The sequence below is a fragment of the Grammomys surdaster genome, unplaced genomic scaffold, assembly GCF_004785775.1.
Source record: "Grammomys surdaster isolate TR1022 unplaced genomic scaffold, NIH_TR_1.0 126298, whole genome shotgun sequence".
Taxonomy (NCBI): domain Eukaryota; kingdom Metazoa; phylum Chordata; class Mammalia; order Rodentia; family Muridae; genus Grammomys; species Grammomys surdaster.
The window spans coordinates 8,381,710-8,403,094 of NW_021621098.1; the positions used below are offsets into that span (position 1 = coordinate 8,381,710).

The 21,385-nt window shown below is 36.9% G+C and overlaps 1 protein-coding gene and 1 pseudogene across 3 annotated transcripts in view; both read left to right on the forward strand.

Moving 5' to 3' along the window:
• Positions 1–20,880, forward strand: part of Usp14 (ubiquitin specific peptidase 14) — a 37,722-nt gene extending 16,842 nt beyond the window's left edge. For 2 of the 3 annotated variants that reach the window (XM_028759535.1, XM_028759536.1), the window contains exons 6-16: positions 1,613–1,671; positions 5,578–5,708; positions 8,007–8,087; positions 11,528–11,613; positions 12,222–12,336; positions 14,626–14,691; positions 15,119–15,211; positions 16,340–16,468; positions 18,881–18,938; positions 19,384–19,491; positions 20,229–20,441. In XM_028759535.1, the coding sequence (XP_028615368.1) occupies positions 1,613–1,671; positions 5,578–5,708; positions 8,007–8,087; positions 11,528–11,613; positions 12,222–12,336; positions 14,626–14,691; positions 15,119–15,211; positions 16,340–16,468; positions 18,881–18,938; positions 19,384–19,491; positions 20,229–20,380 (1,078 nt within the window). In that variant the 3' untranslated portion in view covers positions 20,381–20,441. Of the gene's footprint in view, positions 1–1,612; positions 1,672–5,577; positions 5,709–8,006; positions 8,088–11,527; positions 11,614–12,221; positions 12,337–14,625; positions 14,692–15,118; positions 15,212–16,339; positions 16,469–18,880; positions 18,939–19,383; positions 19,492–20,228 lie in introns of all 3 variants that reach the window. The other variant, XM_028759534.1, reaches the window with a different exon arrangement.
• Positions 2,006–3,666, forward strand: LOC114614067 (annotated as a pseudogene).
• Positions 20,881–21,385: the final 505 nt, after the last annotated feature.

Sequence of the window (21,385 nt, forward strand, 5' to 3'; positions counted from 1 at the left end):
CCAGAAGAGGGCATCAGAACCCATTACAGATGGTTGTGAGCCACCATGTGATTGTTGGGAATTGAACTCATGACCTCTGGAAGAGCAGTCAGTGCTCTTAACCTCTGAGCCATCTCTCCAGCCCTGATTTTCCATTATTTTTATTAAAAATTTTATTAGAATATAAGTTTTTAATCTGTGGTGATCAATTAGGCACTTTTAGTTTGACTAAATTAGAACTTTTCAGATATAATTTTTAAAGTAGAATTTATGTGTATTGAGTGTTTTGTCTGCATGTATGTCTGCACCACGGGTGTTCCTGATTTCCTTGGAGGCCAGAAAAAGGCATAGTATATCTCTGGGATTCTAAGGACTGGAACTGGAATTAGAGGTGGCTTTGAGCTGCCATGTGGGTGCTGGGAATTGAACCTGGGTCCTCTGCAAAAGGACCTCTAAACTGCTGAGCCAGCTCTCCAGCCCAAAATATTTAGATCAACTTTTCGAACTTTCTATGTTTTTATCTGTATTTTACTTTAAAAATTATGTTATGGTTTGGGACAGACTTCATTGTACCACAATCTATGACTGATTGGTTTAGTACTTATTCATTATGACCTTTCCAAATAGAATTTTGCTTTGGTTTGTACATTGGTCCAATATTGATTCCTTTGAGAATCTGCAGTATTCTTAAAGATGTTCCCTGTCCCCTGCCTCCATTTGGTCCTATTAGTTTAAATAAAAAGTTTTCATTACGATAGTTTTGAAAGTTACAAACAATGACAGGAAAGCAAAGCCCTTGAGTTGGAGGTAATTTAACACTTTTTTTTTGTGCCCTTTTTCATCCTATTTATGTAAGCAAATTGCTTTTATGTTTTTTAAATTGAGACATACTTAGGTCTATAGGGATACATGCCAATCATGTTTGATTTGATTTTTTTTTCCTTGTTGGATTCATGAAGGTTGAGATTCATGAAGATTTATCATACTTGTACTTCTAGTTGATCTCTTATATTAGTTACTCTAGTGTATATGTTAGGAAAATCACGTTTTACCATAGTGACTTTGTCATGAATGGAGATTGAGAGTCTTTATAATGGTTGGTTTTTTTTTTTCTTCCCTTTGGATGCTTCATGTACTGTGTTGTAAATTAACTGAGCATCATAAAGTTGGAAGTGAAAGTAGACACTCTATACTAGGACCTTGAGCTGACAATTTATGTTAGACAAGTTAATGCTGAAAGTAGGTATATGGCTTTTGCTCTAAGCAGTATTACATAAGAAGTTAGTGCAGATTCTAAGTGTTTGGCTCTTACATTTATAATTTATTTGGATTTTTTTATGTACATTGGTGTTTTTCCTGCGGGAACAGGAGTTACAGACAGTTATGAACTGGTATGTTGGTGCTGGGGATTCAACCTGGGTACTCTGGAAGAGCAGTCAGTGCTTTTAAAGCTGTCTTTCCAGCTCCTAGCTTTTAAATTTAAAAAGCCATTTAAGGTTCATTGTAAGGCCAGAAGAGAAAAAAATACTTTGAGAAATTTGAATTCTAGGATATCCTAATAAGTTCTTTTAACTAATTTCTTCTCACTTTAATTTCAGGATGAATTCAATTATGTTATGTTTAATTTTCCTAGGTATGCAGGTGCCTTGAGAGCTTCAGGGGAAATGGCTTCAGCACAGTATATCACTGCAGGTCAGTATGTAGGTCAGTATGGCTGCAGTATTTAGTAAAAGTTATTTTATGTGTGTGTGTGCATGTAGAGGTCAGAGGAACACCTTAACTGAGTTGGTTCTCTCCTTGGATCATGTGGGGAATTGAACTCCCATTTTTTTAGACTTGGCAATAGGCACCTTTACCTCTTAAACCATCTTTTCAGGTAAAGTCATAATACATTTTTATTACAAAAAAGAAGAGGAAGAGGAAGAAGAAGAAGAAAAAGGCGGCTCCCTCCTAGTACCCAGGTGCCACAGCCCACATTGTCCACCGCCTGCACTGCTGCCACCACTGCCACTGGACTCACTGGCTGATGGGCTGCTGGCTCCTCCTCTGTGGCTTCTTCCCGGGCCCCGGCCCCCTGTCCAGCCCTGCCATTAAGTGTCACTATTGAGGCACTGGGGGTGCAGTGCGATTCTAGCGAGGAGGAGCTCAAAAAGGCCTTATCAGAAGCTAGACCTCCGGTGGCACCCGGATAAAAATCTGGATAATGCCGCAGAAGCAGCTGAGCAGTTTAAATTAATCCAAGTTGCACATGATGTCTTAAGTGACCCTCAGGAAAGAGGGTGGTATGATAACCAGAGAGAGGCCTTACTTAAAGGAGGGCTTGAGGGAGAATATTAAAATGATAGCTTAGATCTACTTCATTATTTCACGATTACTGTTATTCTGGTTATGGGGACGATGAAAAGCGTTCCTATGCAGCGTATTGTGATGTCTTTGAAGCTGATTGCAAAAGAAGAACTGGAGTGTATGTCAGAGGGAGATGTTGAGGCTCTTCCAACCTTCGGCGACTCCCAGAGCGACGATGACACGGTGGTACAACCTTTCTATACTTGCAGAGCTCCTGCACACAAAATAATTTTGCCTGGAAGGAAGAATATGATACTCGGCAAGCCTCGAACCGCTGGGAAAAATGAGTGATGGAAAAAGAAAACAAAAAAATCTGAGACAAAGCAAGGAAAGAGAAAAATGAACTGATCTGCCAGTTTGTAGGCTTAATTTGTAAACAAGACGAGACTGCAGGTGCATGGAGGCTTGTGAAGGAGCAGAACGGAGAGAAGGCGAGGAAGGTAGAGGAGATAAGGGAACAGCAGAGATTGAAGCACGCCGAGCTGGCAGAGCAGTCCAGAGAGAGCAGAGCTGGATGACTATGGCCAATTTGGAGAAGGAGCTCCAAGAGATGAAATCGAGGTACGAAAAGGAGTATAGAGGTGGACCAGATGAAAAGGAAGTGGAGGATCAGGAGCCCAGAGATGGTTTAGATGATAAAGACAGTGAGGGGCTGAGGAGGCTGAGCTCTATGATGACCTTTACTGCCCAGCTTGTGACAAATCCTTCAAGACAGAAAAGGCCACGAAGAATCACGAGAAGTCTAAAGAAGCATCGAGAAATGGTTGTCTTGTTAAAACAGCAGTTGGAGAAGGAGGAAGAACATTTTTCAGAAGCTCAAATGGATGAAAATTTATTGAATGCCAATTCTGAGGAAGAAATGGAAGATTCACCAAAGCAGAAGCTTTCTAAAAAAACAGAAGGAAAAAAAAAAACAGAAATTGGCACAGAATTTTGATGACAGTTTCAATGAAAATGGGACTGAAGAAGGAGGAAAGATTGATTCAGAAGAGACTTAATCAAATGAAGACAACACCAAAGAATTAGAAAATAGGCCCCAAGAAAATATCTGTATTACAGAGACTACAGATGCCTGTGAGGATCCAAAAAGTGAAGCTCAATGTATTCCTAAATCCCAAGGAAAGAAAGCCAAAGATGTGAAAAAATCTGTCATAGAGTATCTGCTGTGCCATAACCAGTGAGTGATGTCCTTATCCGCTGTGCAACTTGCCACAGTGAATTTCCATCCTGCAGTAAACGGTTTGACCATCTGAAGGTCATGGAAGAGCATCTTCAGCAGTAGCGTCTTTAAACAGTGGAACAAGTAGTCGGAACAAGAAAGAGAAGCATAGAAATAGATAGGAATTCTAGGTAGGAATTCTGTTCGTTCTTTTTTTAAACTGTCCCTAGATCTGGAACCAAAAACTGAACTGAAACAATCTAGAGTTAAAATTTCAGTGATCTGCAGTTCATTGCATTGTGGAGTATTACTTTTATAAACATTTCACTAGTGATTGAATTCTACTTTGCCATGTGAATTTACTTGAATGTTTCATGACAGGTAAATATAAACTGGATTTCTCATGTGAACAGAAATGTATAGGGAAAATTAAATTATTTTGACACATAAAAAGAAAAAGAAAAAGGAGGAAGAAGTGGAAGAGGAGGTGAGGCAGGACAGATAGCTCTCTGTGAGTTTAAGGCTATCCAGGGCTATATAAAGAGACCCTGTCTCAAAACAAATGGACAAACAATTAGCAACAATTTTTTTTCTTTTTTGTATGTCACGTCATTCAGGTTATCTTTACCTTTGCATTAAGTAGCTTGGGCTATATCCAGATTATAAACCAGTGACATATTTTTTTCTTGAAAAATAAACTAATGAAGTGGAGCCAGGCATGATCGGTAGTACATGCCTATAATCCCAATACTTAGGAGACTGAGGCAGGAGGATTACAAGGGCAAGGCTAACCTGGAATATCAACAGACACATCTTGCCTTTAAAAGAAGCAAAATAGCCAGATAGTCAGCCTGGTCTACACAGAGTTCAGGACAGCCAGGGCTACAAGAGAAATTCTTGTCTTGAAAAAAAGAAAAAAGAAAATAATCCTGTGAGTTTTTTCTTTCTTTGGTGTCTGTTAATGTGTGTGTTCTTGCAGGTATTATTTTTGTGCGTTGTATATTTGTGCATGTTGAGCCAGGACTTGACCTCAGGTGTTACACGTCAGGAGCCATCTCTATTTTTTGTTTGAGACAAGGCCTTTCATTAGCCTGGAGCTTAGGCAAATGTGTAGTCATTGAACCCAGAGAGTCACCTATTCTCACCTCCCTTGTCGTGGAATAACAATTGTGTGCCACTGTTTCTAGCTTTTTTTGTGGTTCTGGGAGTTGAATTCAGGCTCCCATGCTTTCATGGTAACCACTTTATTGACTGGGTCATCTCCCAAGCCCAGACTTTTGGATTTTTTGTGTTGTAATTTTGCTTGCAGGTTCTAATAAATCTCTGGGAATGACATTTAGGGGTGACAGAAATAAGACTTAATATTGATGTGATTGTTATAAAACAAAACTTAGTTGGTATTAATATATATATGAAAATCTAAATTACTATTTTTGTGGTGTTAAGAATTGAACCTAGGGGCTCATGCAAGCTAAGGGTACTTCCTACTACTCAGCCATTTGGTGTTCTTTAAAGCTTAGAAATTTTGTCCTTCTTTAACTATGTGAGAAAAATCTGACATTATAATAATTTATTTGATTTTAACATGCGCTAGTGTGAGGGTTTTAGATCCCCTGGAAGTACAGTTACAGACAGTTGTGAGCTGCCATGTGAATGCTGAGGATTGAGCCTGGGTTCTCTGGAAGAGCAGCCAGTGCTCTTAACCACTGAGCCATCTCTCCAGCCCCTTGATTTTGTAATAAATTAATAGCCCCACTTTTTTTTATTACTGAAACAGAATGTCATCATGTAGTTGGTCTTGAACTCAAAATCTTATTGCCACAGCCTCTTGAGAAATTGGATTATGAGTGCATACCACTATGCCTAACTGAAAATGATTCATATTGTAAGTAATGGATTAGATAAGGTTTTATAGCTGTACTATTTTTCCTTAGAAGTTTTATTGAAATGTAAATAACTTACAAGTCACCTATTTGAAGTCTTCATCAGTATTCATAGTGTTGTATAATTTTAGGACATTTTCTTGACTACAAAAACAACCATGTATTCAATATGTTACTATTTTCTTAACCAGTGTTTGTTTTCTTTTTAAGCTCTTAGAGATTTGTTTGATTCCATGGATAAAACTTCTTCTAGTATCCCACCTATTATTCTGCTGCAATTTCTGCACATGGCTTTTCCACAGTTTGCAGAGAAGGGTGAACAAGGGCAGTATCTTCAGCAGGTAAAGAGGGACAGATATCTCTCACCGTGTAAACATTTACATTATCTTTGTGTGTTTATGTGTAAATGTGGATGCACACATGTCACAGTATGCATGTGATTGATGGTCAGAGGACAACCTCTGCTGTTGGTCCTTGCCTTCCAACTTAATACTCTTGTTTTTCCACTGCGCACTCCAGGCTAGCTGGCATACAGGCTTTTGAGGATTCTCTCTACTGGTAGCACTGGGATTACAAATGTTCAAGCTACAGGTCTGACTTTGACATGGGTTCCGGGCATTCAAGCTCAGGTCTTTATGCTTGGACAGCAAGGATTTTCTACACTTAGTAGTCTCTGTAGCCCAAGGTTTTCTGCACTCAGTATAGTAATTGAAGTATATTTGGTAACACAGGTATCAGTCTGCTCTTGTTCATATCAGTATGTCTTGTCTAGAGTGTGTCTGTAGTCTTAGCTAGTCATCTTGATGTTGTTTTTAATCCCTGTATATTTTGTCATACAGGCCCAAGTATCCTTTTTAAACATTCAACTAAAAGGATGGATATAGCTAAATGATTAGGTACTTCCTTTGCATAAATGAATCTCTGGATTTGATTTTTACCCCTACCAAAATAGATAAATTAAAAATAAGTGGGATTTGGGGTTGAAGAGATAGATGACTCTTTTCCCGAATCCCTTTTTTATTAAATTTATGAGCATGTGCTGCTCTTCCATAAGACCCAAGTTCTATTCCTAGCACTCATATTGGGTAGCTCACAACTACTCTTAACTACACCTCCAGGAAAACATGCTGTTGTGTTCTCTGCAGACACTCACATATGTGTCATACACTTACATGTGCACACATAACACATGAAGCAAAATGAATATTAGAAATTTGTTCTTGCTGGGCAGTGGTGGCGCACGCCTTTAATCCCAGCACTTGGGAGGCAGAGGCACGCGAATTTCTGAGTTCGAGGCCAGCCTGGTCTACAGAGTGAGTTCCAGGACAGCCAGGGCTACACACAGAAACCCTGTCTCGAAAAACCACAAAAAAGAAAAAAAAGAAAGAAAGAAAGGAAAGGAAAGAAAAAGAAAGAAATCACTCTGATTTTCTGCCCCAGTCTAAATCCCTTTGATGCCTCTGATTTTATCACACATTTTCTACCTTGCTCATCTTTTTCCAGCCTGTGGCTCCTTCCTCTTCCTTAAATGTATGAAAACCCTCTCTTTGTAGTGTTTTGGTCTTGCCCTTGATTGTCATTTATGTGATGGTGGCTGTCTTAGGTCTCACCACTCCGTGGCTCCCTTCCCCAAATCTTCAGCTTTCACCTTTTCTCTAGCTCCAGTCCCTACATGTTTATTTATATTCTTATGTATGTGTATTCACTACCAGGACCTTTTGTATTTACTAATATTTTGTAATATCTGCAATAGTGTAGTGCAACTAAGCACAAAATCTGTGGATGATTCTTCTGAAATTCTTTACCTTTTCAAAAATCTTATACCCAGTTTGGCTAAAGTATTTATTTTTTGTGGATAACTGAACAACAGTTAAGGGACTGAAGGTATGGCCCAGTGGTTGAGAATGCTTGCTACTCTTCAGAGGACCCAGGTTTGGGTACTCAAATCAGGTGGCTCTCAACTCCAGTTCCAGGGATCTAAGGTCTTTGTGGCATCCATACACTCAGGAACATGCACACAGATAAATATTTAAAAATTTTAGAAAAATTGGAATTGCATTTCTATTCATTTTGTCTGAAATGTGTGTATGTATGTGTGCTTGGGATATGGGTGGCACTGTGCATATATGGAGGTTAAAGGACAGTGTTCTGGGGTCCGGGATCAGTTTTCCCTTTCTACCATGTGTATTTCAAGGATCAAACTCAGGTTACCAAGTTTGGCAGCAGGTGTTTTATACCTTACCTGTTGAAGACAGTCTTGCTATGTAACCTAGTCTGACCTCCAACTTAGATGTTTGTAACTCAGGCTGGTCTCAAATTGATGGCTATCTTTCTGCCTTCTGAGTGCTGAGAGTAAGATGTGCACTACTCTGTCCGGTTAACAGTAGTGTTTGTTTTGAGACAGGGTTTTGCTGTGTGATCTACATATAACCCCAACTGGCCTGGGATTATATGTAGATTGGACAGCCTTGAGTTTGTGACACTCCTTCTACCTCTGCTTCCTCAGTGTAGGATTGTTGGCATGCATCATATACCCAGATCTGCTTGAATATTTTTAAAGAAGAAACTACCTTCCTTCCCTGAGGAAACAATAGCTTGAGAATTTTATAGATTAAACCCTGTTTCATTTTACATCACAGGATGCTAATGAGTGCTGGATACAAATGATGAGAGTCCTGCAACAGAAACTAGAAGCCATAGAGGATGATTCTGGTAGAGAGGTAAGTGAAGTGTATTTTAAGCTTATCTCTGACTATTTTACAAATAAACAAGACTCAGACTATGATTATTTTATTTGGTTTTGACAATTATTGGGGGTCACCCTTAATCTACTTTTCTAACTGCTGGCTTGGCTGCCTCCCCAGCAGTGTGCCCTAAATACTTGCTGTTTCTCCTGGTCATGTGTTTATAGTCCATCTCCCCTCATGACGACTTCCTCCTTTTCTTCCTCTTGTTCTTCCTCCTTCTCCACCTGGCCTCTCCTCACTCCCCTCTCTTCTCTACCCCCAACCAGGTAACTCAAAACCCACCAACTTCCTACCCTTCCAGTAATTGGCTGTAGTCAGTTTTATGTATCTAGTTGTTTTAAATCAAGGAACAAGGTTTGCACAACAAAAGGTTGTAAACATGAGAATTCACTTGTAGGCCTAGACTAGAATTCAGCATTAAAATACATAGCAGACCAAACCTCAACAACCCCCCCCCCCCCCCCCTTTTTTTTTTTGTCTAAATGAAAAGGCTCTCTCTTATAATAAACAACGTAGCCTAGGAACAATTATGAAATTATTATGAAAATTATGTATATTCAAAAAGTCCAGTCTGTTCATATTTGGCAACTCATGAGGAAGTATTTTATTATTTATCCTATCATGGTGAGTTTAAGGTTCTGTATCTAAACCATTTCTTATTCTAACTTGTATTACCATCCTAAAAGTAACTTCTTATACCTAGAATATCTTAAATCCTGAACAACTTAAGCTTATAGTAAGACTATAACTATTTATTCTTCAACTCCATCAGAGACCTGAGAAGGAAATAAATATTACTGAGTATCCAGAAAGCAAAAGGACACAGTTTCCAAAATTATAGAAATGACAGAGACAGCTGACCACCTGGACAGTTTCCAATATTCTCTACAACACTGGAGCATATATCTTCAGCCTTCTGGCCCAGAACATCCGACAGACCTTTTGTGAAACAGGAATTATGAAGGACTTGTTTACTCTGTCTTGGCAGAGCTTGGTAGTTGACTTCACTGTATCCATTTTTCCTTTCTGGACAGCATTCTGTCTGCAGATAAAGTTAGAGCATTTTCTTGCCCAGTGGCTAGCTTGTCACAGTTGAAGCAACTCCATATGGAAGCCTTTTGATGCTCATCATCTTCTTCTAAGCCTTATGGGCTGCAGCTAGGAGCTGACATGTCTCAATTCAAAAAAGCTCCAGTTAATAGAAAACATCGTTAAATGCCATATTTTGTGAGTCTCTGAGCTTTTTGAAGACCATCTTTCTATTCATAGCATATCTGAACAAGCAAATATTGCCTGTCTCTAGCTATGTATTATCTATACAACTCAGGATGTATATTTTTGTGATAATCCAGACTAGTATCTGACAAGACCATGAGTTTAAATAAGTGACTGTTAACTTGCATCACTTAATTATCCTAAACAGTTTCTAATAGCAGCTATTAAAAGGAATGGACTAAACCTTGTATTTTTAAATGAGGTGCATATGCACAATGCCTGTCTTAAGAATTGAAACATATATTGTAACCAAAAATTTTGTATCAGTATACAAAAATTTATACCAATGAAAAAAAACCAGTATCTGTAAACAAAAATCTGCACTACTGTAACAAAATATAACTTTAATTCTGCAGCAAAATAGAAAGATTTCTATTAATGTAAGTAAGATTATGGCTATAAAATGAGCAGGTGAAAGACAACTTTTCTTTAAAAGTTATTTTGGATTATATAAGATTGTAATATCATTTTTAATCTATACCATTTAAAAGAATGATATGAAAAGTCTTTTGGATTTTGTGATCAATAAGAAATAAGATCTATTGGCTATGCAAAGACATTTTTTTGGTCTCAGCTAGTTTCAGAGCTGTTTTCAAGTAGCAGGATCAGCACATGCATTACTGTCTTGTTGATCTTGCCAATATCCTTTTTGTCTGTAGCCAAGATCTGGGGTTTTCTCCAGTCAAATCTTATTTTCAATAATTTGAAATAATTTGGAACAAATATAGAATCTCCGCCCTAATATAACACATTTCCTTTCTTCCATTTTAGAATTAGGACTTCTATAGGCTGATCTAATTCAGCAGTCCTTTCTAAAATCCTTTGTATTTTAGCAGTTGTACTATTTGTTTCATTGGCTTTTTAAAATATTTAAAGTCAGCAAAGCACAATTTAAACCATCTTTGGGAGATACCATATCCCCCTTCTGTTCTATGAGCATTTCTTTCAAAGTCTTGTTAGGTCTTTTTATAATGACTTGACCTGTAGGACTCTACGGTATATCTAGAATAGGCTTCGTGCCATAATGTTCATACAATGGTTGTATTTTAATGGACATATATGTCTGAGTATCATCAGTTTCATTCTGTCAAGGCATCTTCAAGATAGCCATCATTTCTTTTTTTTTTTTTTATTTTATGTAAGTTAGGGTTTTATTGCTGTGAAGACACACTTTGACCAAGGCAATTGTTATAAAGGAAAACATTTAATTGAAACTGTCTTACGGTTTCTCAGGTTTAGTCCATTAGTATCTCAGAGAGCATAGTGGCATGCAGGTTGGATAGCCATCATTTCTAATAAATATGCAATCTCAGAATCATCTCTTCAGAACTCAAGACAGAATCCCATTGGAACTCTGAACACTTATCAGTTGTAGTATATATCAACATGTACACATTTGAATTCTCCAGACACTACAAAATGAAATATGATACATAGCAAAAGACCAAATGTCAACAACTTTGTGTTTTATTTTAATTTTCTTTTTGTCTTTTCCTCTGAAAGCCTTTAAATCAGTCCATCTTAATAGGTAGGTATCAGGCTGGGGAGATGGCTCAGCAGTTAAGGGCACTGGATACTAGTCCAGAGGTTATGAATTCAATTCCCAGAAATCACATGGTGGCTCACAACCGTCTGTAATAGATCTGATGCCCTCTTCTGTCATGTAAGCATACATGCATGTAGAGTACTCATATATATAAATAAATAAATCTTAAAAAAATAGAGATATCTTCTGCAGTACTTTAGATGCTCAGCCTGTACTTAGAATTTGAGGACTTGTATTTTAGTCTATTCCTTTTTTTTTTTTTGGTTTTTCCGAGACAGGGTTTCTCTGTAGCCCAGGCTGTCCTGGAACTCACTCTGTAGACCAGGCTGGCCTCGAACTCAGAAATCTGCATGCCTCTGCCTCCCAAGTGCTGGGATTAAAGGCGTGCGCCACCACCGCCCGGCTAGTCTATTCCTAAACATCATGTTTGTTTACATTGTAAACATTAATGTTTGTCTACATGTTTTAATCTTTTGGTTTGAATCAGAAAGAAATACAAAAAAGGTCTCATTTAAAAATCTTATGTATTAGCAAACTGGATTGTGTTGAAATCTACAAAAAGTAAAACTAGAATTTTCTTTTCAATTTGCAGATGGATTCTTCATCTGCATCAGCAGTGACACCTTCTAAAAAGAAAAGCTTAATTGATCAGTTTTTTGGTGTTGAGTTTGAAACTACGTATCCTTTTTCAGCCAAGATTTGTATAGATGGTATTCATAATTTTTAAGAACTAATTGTTACTAAAAAGCATAGCTGGCTGATGGATGCTGAAGGCTTCAGGTTTCTATGCCTAAAAGCTTATAATAATGAGAATTAGAGATTAATAAAATAGTCTTTCAGGGATTTTTGAGCTTTCGATAAATATATCTTAAGGATATTCATTATTTTTTTTCTAACATGTTTATCTGTGTTTCACTAATTTATCTCAGATAAGTTTCAGTTATGTGAAATTGGTGTATTAATAATGTACATGAATTGAAGGAACTTGTTTTCTTGAGTTAAGGGTAGAAATTTAGAGAATATCTCTGCTCATCTTTGGGTTATTAAGATACATAAGAACCATAATGACAACTTACATTTTGTAAGAGTTCTTGTTTCTCTTAAACACATACTCATTTTTGATAAAGTTGGTAGGCAAGTGAACATTCTTAAGCATGTTGCAGTGAATCGTTATTGGGAGACATATTTAGAATAAATCAACAAATGACTATTAATAACTCTAGGATAATTTTTTTCAAGATTAATTAACAAATTGAATACCTTTTGCCATTCCTTAACTTGCAAAGCATGAAATGTACAGAGTCTGAAGAAGAAGAGGTCACCAAAGGAAAGGAAAATCAACTTCAGCTTAGTTGTTTCATTAACCAGGAAGTGAAGTATCTTTTCACAGGGCTTAAATTGGTAAGGAAATCATGTTTGAGTCTCATTTGTGGGTTCCGTATTTATGGATATGCCTCTTGGCTAAAACATAATTTGTAAAGTCAAAGGTACGCCTTTATTTTTGTTGGTGATTTTGGTGTTTAGAATGTATCCCCGAGCACACAGCACTCCTAAGTGTGAGGATGCTGTGCTGTGCCTTAGGAAGAAGAACATGCATTTGATCTGAGTGTGAATTAGGGTGCTGTGATGTAGGTTCAACAGTGTAGGTAAAGTAAGATATCTTTAAATGGAAACACCCCATAGATTATCTGTTGATTGGCTGATGGAAAAGTGACCTGAAGTTTTCAGGAATCTACCCAGTGTTTCTCCTAGGAGCATGGTTCAGAGTTTACTAATTCATTGCTCATGGTGCCATCAATAAAGCACAGCTGTTCTGTATACCAAGAATTGCCTTTGTATTTGAGAGTCACACTTCAGTTGAGGTTTTATCTCATGAAACATTAATATAGTTTCAAGCATTACTGAATTAATTCAATTTAGAGAACATACGAAATAAAATGTGAATGTTATTGAGTTAGAATTGAATGCTGTGGCAAGGATTCTGTAGGCAGTTTTGTTATTTTTGTAAAATTATAGCAAAGGTATACTTAGGAATCCTAGATGACAGTTGATAGGAGTGTATTGATTTGATAGTATGTGTGTATACAAGCCCAGCACCGCACAGTCCTTTTGGCTCAGCTTCCATAGGGCTGGGATTACTGTGTATCACCACAGCTGCTTCTAGCTATAATGATTGAAAAACATTTTTGAATTGTTTTATATATGTATATATATATTTTGTTTAGTCCTGGCTGTCCTGGAAGTTACTCTGTATGTCCACCTGCCTCTGACTCCTCAGTGCTGGGAATAGAGGCGTGTACTGCCACTACATAGCTATTTGTTTAGATTTTCTTAAGTCATTTACTCCATGTTTGACCTTTGCATAGTTATGTGTTAAAGCTCCGCAGTGATTCCTTAAGAACTGCTTTTATAATGTGATTGGTAATTTTTTAAAAAACCAGACTTAAATTACACAATTGTAAGATACTAAATTATAAAGAGTAAGGTTTTCTAGTTCGTATTTGTTTAGTTTTGCTAATTTATATGTGTGTATATTACATAGTGGCAATATTAAAGAATCCTTATTACTGATGAGCAATATGCCAGATTTTTCCCCATGTTTTCAGCATGCACTAATTTGTGTCATTTTTGCATCAGTCTGAGAACGGAGACGGATATGACCAGAGGAAGTAAATCATACCTAAGGAATTCCTCCTACCCCGGGTTGTCAACTGTCCTACTCTGTGACCTTTAAATAAAATTCCTTTTGTTGTGCTGACCCCCAACCATAAAATTATTTTTGTTACTTCAAAACCGTAATTTTGCTTCCATTATGAATCATATGTAAATATTTGATATGCAGGATATATGATGTCCAATCCCTGTGAAAGGGTTGTCCATCCCCCCAAAGGGGTTGTGATGCATAGGTTGAAAACTGCTGCCTTAGATTAACAAGGTTTCTTTGTTAAATTAACCTCATTGATGCTGGCAGGCTTTTATATGTAATGCATGAAGAGCAAGGGTTTCCTACATTCTCTTAATTTCTAGTGTGAATATTCTGATAATTCAGATACAGGGTACAGAAGGCTTTATTATTTAATAAAATAACAGCATACCTTCTTGACTTAGAGCAACATTGTATTCAGAGCCTTTTATCATTTATTTTTCTCTTCTATATATAGTACATCCTAACAGCAGTTCCCCACTCCAGTTCCATTCCCCACTTTAACTCCTACTCCCCTACCCCTGTTCCCTTCTTATCTACTTCATTTCTCTTCAGAAAAGGGCAGACTTCCTAGGGATATCAACCAGACATGGCATGTCAAGTTGCAATAAGACTAGATATCTCCCCTAGTATTAAGGCTAGATAAGGCAACCCAGTAAGAAGAAAAAGGTCCCAAAGTAGGCAGAAGAATCAGAGACACCCTCACTCCCACTGCTTTGAGTCTTATACCAAACTACACAACCAAAACATGTGCAGAAGGCACAGGTCAGAGCCATGCCAGGCTTTCTGATGGTCACTTCAGTCTCTTTAGCCCCTATGAGCCTTGTTTACTTAATTCTGTAGTCTGTGTTCTAATTGTTGTTTATTGGGATAAATCCACTGATGTATTATTATAGTGCTGTTTTTAAAAATTAGATATGTGATTTTGTGTTTTAGGGAATAGTTTTTAAATCTAATGTTTGGTTGTTTGTAATGTCCTTTTTTAGCGACTTCAGGAAGAAATTACTAAACAGTCTCCAACATTGCAGAGAAATGCTTTGTACATCAAATCTGTAAGTTACACATTTCCTTTTGAGAGTGAGTTCCATTCCATTGAAAGAGTTCAAGGGGAAGGAGGTGGCTCAGTAGGAAAACTGCTTGCTGTGTAAGCCTGGAGTTTAGAGCCTCAAAACTCATGAAAAAGCTGGGTAGGCATGGCTTCCTGTCTATAATCCCAGGGTGCTATGGATAGAGCCGGCTGGTTGGAACGCTGACTCCACATGCTATTCACACATGTGCTTTTGCACATATGCAAGTGCCTACACACTTGTAAACATGCATGCAAATACACATGCAGATACTCACCTACACTACATACATATGCAGAAAAGGGAAAGGGTGCCAGTTACTTAATTTTTGTTTTTATGTGCCTCCTCAAAAAAACCCCAAAACCCTTACATGGCCTTAGATATAAAAGATTTTTCTCATTTCTCTCCTTAGTCTAAGATCAGCCGGCTACCTGCTTACTTAACTATTCAAATGGTTCGATTTTTTTATAAAGAGAAAGAATCTGTGAACGCCAAAGTTCTTAAGGTTAGTAATGAATTTTAGTCTGTATATTAAATATAATTCTCTGAAGGCAATTCCTAACCTGTAATAGATTTATTTTTTCTATTAAGGATAGCTTTGAGATAGTTAGAGGTGATTAACATTAGACAGCTGATCCTTTGCCTACAATTTATTGGAATTATGTATTATCCATTTTGTTACCTGTAGTCTCAAACACCTTAGAGCCAGCATTTTATATTTTTCAAAAGATTCACAGATAATTATTAGTTCTTGCACTCCCCAGAAATTCTGCCCTCGATTAGATTGGAAATGAGGATAGATGCAGTAAGCACACTGCCATTGCATTTAAGCACCACAGAGCTTAAGTGTTGATTCCTTGAACTATGTTGCACAGTATAGCCTAACTGTGTGTACACAGTCTTCCTTTGGAAGAGGTGTATGAATCTGGAGCTGAGATTCATAACATTTTTTGATAGTTACAGGTGAAGATTAAATATAGCTTGGGTCTTTATTTACTTTAACTATTTTTAATATGCTTTTTAACTGTTTCAGTGTTTGTGTATAAAATTGTTTCACCGCAAAGCAGTGACTAGTTTAAATACCACATATTGGGACTCATGACTTGCATAGTATCTCACCTATTACTTCTGAATCACTGTTCTGTCATACAAGTGCAGCTTCTGTGGTCATGTATATGGACTTGATTATTTAATGGGAAAAAGCCATGAAAAGTAGTCACTGTATAAGAGTTAGAGTCTCATCATTCTTTAATTTTTTTTTTTTTTAGTATGGGAATTTTGAATACGCATATAATTTGTTTTGGTTAGATCTACACCTCACTCTTGTACCTATTTTCCCTCAGCATTACAGCACTATTGCTTCTCAATGTCATAGGTTCCACTGTGACTCACAGATTCATTTTCAAGTTTATTTGAATTGTGAAAGTATTATTTTGAAAGTGTTATATAGCCAGGCAATGGTGGCACATGCCTTTAATCCTAGAACTTGGGAGGGAGAGGCAGGTGGATCTCTGAGTTCCAGGACAACCAGGGCTACACAGAAAAACCCTGCATTAAAAAAGAAGAAAGAGAGTTATATGTATTTTAAATAATGGTCTTTTTGCATTTTTTTTTTTTTTTTGGTTTGTTATAGGATGTTAAGTTTCCTCTTATGTTGGATGTGTATGAACTCTGTACACCAGAACTTCAAGAGAAAATGGTCTCTTTTCGGTCAAAATTCAAGGATCTAGAAGATAAAAAAGTGAATCAGCAACCAAATGCAGTAGGTTCCTTTTGCCGTATTTTTACCACTACCATTTAAAAATCTTCATTTAGTGCCCAGGAATTCCTATTTTGAAATGATCAGCTTGCATTTCAGTTAGGAGGTGCATATATCTTGATGCAGGGCTCCTATAGCTGTAAATGCATTAATGTCGTGCAAGAAGCAGGGCTCTGTTCTACAGTTAACAGCATATGTACGTTTCATGTGAAGTCCGCATTTCTCATATGTGATGATATTCCTTGTGATGCATTTTAATTGGGAGTACAGAATATACCTTCTTAGTCCATTTCCTTCATCATGTTTTTGTGCTTTTGTAATTTCAAGAAAGTTACTATATCAAGTTAAACTCCCAATTTTTTTTAGACATAAACTTTTGAATTGACTCCTCATTCATAAATCATAATTTCCCAGAAGTCATCCGGGTTTTGTATGTCAGTAGTTATGTTTTGGCCCTGAATAGTATTTCCCTGTCGGAGTATTCTGTAGTTAAAGCATTCCAACCATTCCTCTATTAAATGACACATTATTTTTAGTTGTTGTCTATTATGAATAAAACTGGTTAAGTGTTGTTTTTAGAAATTAGTGTAAGCAGGAGTTTAATTTTTCTGAAAGGAATGTTCAAAAGTATAATTGCTGTGTTGCGTGGTAGTAGATGCCCAGTTTGTCAAGAAAGTGCTAAATGATACTTGCTTTATATTCTGTCAGCAGTGCCTGATTGACTCATACTCTTTGCTATTACTAGTTTTCATTTGAGCTGATGGATAAGTTTGTGGTACTACCTTAATGATATTGACTGTTTTTCATGTTTTGGTTGCCATGTATATCCTCTGCTAAACTTTTATTCTGTTGTAGATTGTAATTCTTAGCTATGCAGTGTGCAGGTATTTTTCTCAAAGTGTATAATTTTATATCTTCATCCTCCTTATGGCAAAGAATAGTTTATGAGTTTGATAGTTTGTTTATTTAGGTATTTGATTTAATTTCTATGTGATAAGATGTTCAGATCCATTCTTTTGCATATGACTCTCCAGATCTCCAGGTTATTAAACAAACATACAAACAAAAAATAAAACGTAGCATTTGCCAATTGAATTATCCTGGCATCTTTGTAGATAATTGGTTGACAATAGATGTGAATGTGTTTATGAAGTTTTCAATTTTATTCCAATTCTTTGTATATCTGTTCTTTGTCCATACTACAGTGTTTTTGTTTTATAAGACGGTATAGTTGAGGCTAGCTTGAACTCCTGATCCTACTGACTCCAGACCTCCAAAGTCCTTGGATTTTAGGCATGTGCTACAATAATACATAATTGCCGCAGTTTCTTATAAGAACTAGACTTGTGACCTCTAGTTTACTTTTTAATGCTTCTGCAAGTGGCATCACTTATTTTCTCCATGTTGATCTTACATCCTGAGCTATCGTCATCGTCTTTTTTTTTTTTTTCCCTATTGTTCAAACAGACTAGGTAGAGTTGTTTTCTATTTGATGCAATTGTGGAAATAGTGTTGGGAGACTTCTTAGTTTACAGAGGTCTGACTCAGTTTCCTGAAACTACAGGACAGGTAGAGGATTATTAGAGTGATCTATTTCATAATGTATTTGTTGTTCTTATACAATTGACTAATTTGATTTAGCAGGTCTTTCTGGGTGATTTTTATTAACTGTTTTCATTTCTGTAGGCCAAATCTAGTCCCATTTCTTTACTGTTAACTATAACTTGTCTCTTTCTTGAGGGTTCCCAATTTTATTGATCATTTTAAGGTCTGTCCCTGTTGAGTTTCCTGTTTTCTGTTATTTTGATTTGAGGCCTGTTTAATTTTTCCCCATTAGTAACATGAGTTGAAGTAGTGAATTCAGGGTTAGGGTTAGGCTAAAATGACTACTACTGTCATTTCAGTTAATCATTCTGCTTTTAGTGTAAGCCTGTGTTCATTTTAGCTGAAATGGAAGCTGGCATGGCTTCAAGTGCAGAAACTTTACTTTGCTTCTTGTTCTGGTTATGTTTTTGTTTTGTTTTGAGATAGACTTTGCTCCTGCAGGTTCACAGACATGGATTATTTCCAATAACTTTGGTTAATAGCGTGTGGATAAAGTTGTGGAGTTGTTTTCTTTTACTATTCTAGAGTACATTCACCTCACTGCTATATCTCTGGTATGTTAAAATTTTAGTGGCTTAATATTAGCCATATATCCAGGCAACATGTGATAATATTGCATATTATTGAAGAGTAGAGCTTCACGGTTTTTATGGTAAGTGTATTTTATTGCTTAATTATTTCACAAGGCAGACCATTATGTTGTCTGTGATTCAGTGATTTGTAGAATATAAATATTTATATAATTAAGTACTCAACAAGAATGTGTTCATTTCCAATATCACAATTTAAAATTAAGATTTTTCTCCTTAGAATGACAAGAATAGTCCTCCAAAAGAGATTAAGTATGAACCCTTTTCATTTGCTGATGGTAAGTGGATGTCTCAATTTGATTGTATTCATTTTAGTTAGATTGCATGTTGTATCATTTATCTTTAATCAGATACCATGCTCGTGCGTGTGTGCTCATCCTCTCTCTGTCTCTCTCTCTCAATTACTCAGTAGTCCAGATTGGTATGGAATTCACCATGTAGCTAAGGGTGGTCTCAGGTTATATCTACTCTAGCTTAGCTTCCCAAGTATTGGTGTGACAGACATGAGCCACCATTCTTGGACTAAATTCAGGCTTCTTGAAAATAATTTCCTTAATATAACTTAAATGAAGTGGTACTTTAAACTTAATTGTAGCTCTGCACAGTAATATTTAATGGAGTCCAGTAGAGCAGTGCTTCTCCAATCTTAACTTGATAATTGTTACTTTGAGAAGAGCACATGTCTATTTGTTGCCTGTCTTAATTGAATCCCTTCTCTTTAAGATATTGGCTCCAATAATTGTGGCTACTATGACTTACAAGCAGTGTTAACTCACCAGGGAAGATCTAGTTCTTCAGGTCATTATGTATCATGGGTGAAAAGAAAACAAGGTAGAGTATTATTACACTTGTTAACTGCTACTTTATTATTGCAAACTTCATAGCATTGTGAGTGTTTTGTTGGTGAGCTTCATGCCTTTTAAAAATGAAAAATGATTTCCTAGTCTGTATGCAGGTGTGTGTACGTGTGTATGGGTGCATGTGTATGTATGCCAGAAGTCCGTGTTGGATTATCTCCCGTTAGCATTTTCTTGAGTTTCTCCATGAGCCTAGGTCAGTGAGCCCAGGTAACTGGTGCTTTCCATAGCCCCTCAGCCCTAGGAATATAAACAGGAGCCATCATACACAGCTTTTGTCTGGAAATCAAAACTCAGGTTTTCATTTGTGTGACAGGCATGTCACTGACTGAGTATATTCCCTAGTCCCTTCTCAGTGCTAAGGCCCTCAAAGTTTGCTTACAACCACAATTTCCAAAGGGGGGAAAAGATGACGTGGTATGCATTTACATTTTGTCCTTTTGTATTTCTCTATGTTCATACTTAAATTGGCACACATCGTGAAGCTTTAGAGAACTGCAGCGTGTGCTGGAAACAGTGGGGGTAGAGAATGGCAGCTCATGCATTAGTAGTAGTAGTGAAATAGCTGTGATATCATGGAACTCTTGAAATCATCTTGAACCTATGTGGCCCCTAGGCCACGTTTGGAGAACTGTTTATAGTCTGGAGGATTGTACATCAAGTCAGGTTCTTTTGTATCTGAAAGTAATGGTGTGTATCTTCTTAATTTAGATGAATGGATCAAATTTGATGATGATAAAGTCAGCATTGTAACACCAGAAGATATTCTGCGACTGTCTGGTGGTGGAGACTGGCACATTGCTTATGTTCTACTTTATGGGCCTCGAAGAGTTGAAATAATGGAAGAAGAAAGTGAACAGTAATCTTCAACTTAGCTATTTATGCCTAGATGTGAAATAAATGTGTTGGTTTTTTTTGGTTGAACATTTCTATAATCTTGAGCTCTAAAGAGAACGAGAACCAAGCCACTTGTGCAGCATCAATCTTAAGACTACAGAAAATTACATTTGGGTGCTACCTTGTATAAAGGTAGCTTCAAGACATTCTTTAAAATCTCATTTTTTGCATTCTTACAAATTCTTGGCTGAAGTCCATTTTACCCCTTGCCTTTTCAGCCCAAGATTTAGCAATGACATTTACTGCACACCTACTTGTTGTTCTTGCATGGTAATATCACTGTTCAGTAGCTGCCCTCCTTTGCCTTATCTAACCAATATTTTTCTAGGAAGGTGGAAAAGGAAGTGTTGCTCTCATCCTGTAACTCAGTGCTGCTGTCTACATCCCATCAACTGGGTGCAATCAAGTATTGTCCAGACTGACTGTTGCTGGCCTGTCATGACTTTACAATAAATTGTGATCAATAAGAACACACTTGAGGGCTGGAGAGATGGCTCAGTGGTTAAGAGCACTGACTGCACTTCCAGAGGTTCTGAGTTCAAATCCCAGCAACCACATGGTGGCTCACAACCATCTGTAATGAGATCTGATGCCCTCTTCTGGTGTGTCTGAAGACAGCTACAGTGTACTCATATATAATAAATAAATAAATCTTTAAAAAAAAAAAAAAAAAGAACACACTTGATTATACACTTATTGTGTCTCTAATGTACTGTGGTTTATATGTTTAATTTCACATTGGTTTTTGTAGTAATCATATGTGTAAACAAGCTCTGGTTGCTTATTTTTAGAAACTGAGGATATTTAATAATAAAAATAAGGAAAAAGAGGGATTAACAACTTTTGACATCCTCTCTTTTTAGTATTAGAGATTGGCTGAAGAGTCAGATGAATTCAGTATTATACAAATTCTGCAAATGGCTAATAATCCTAAGTGGTTAAGCATCCATTTAAAATACATGAAACTTTTT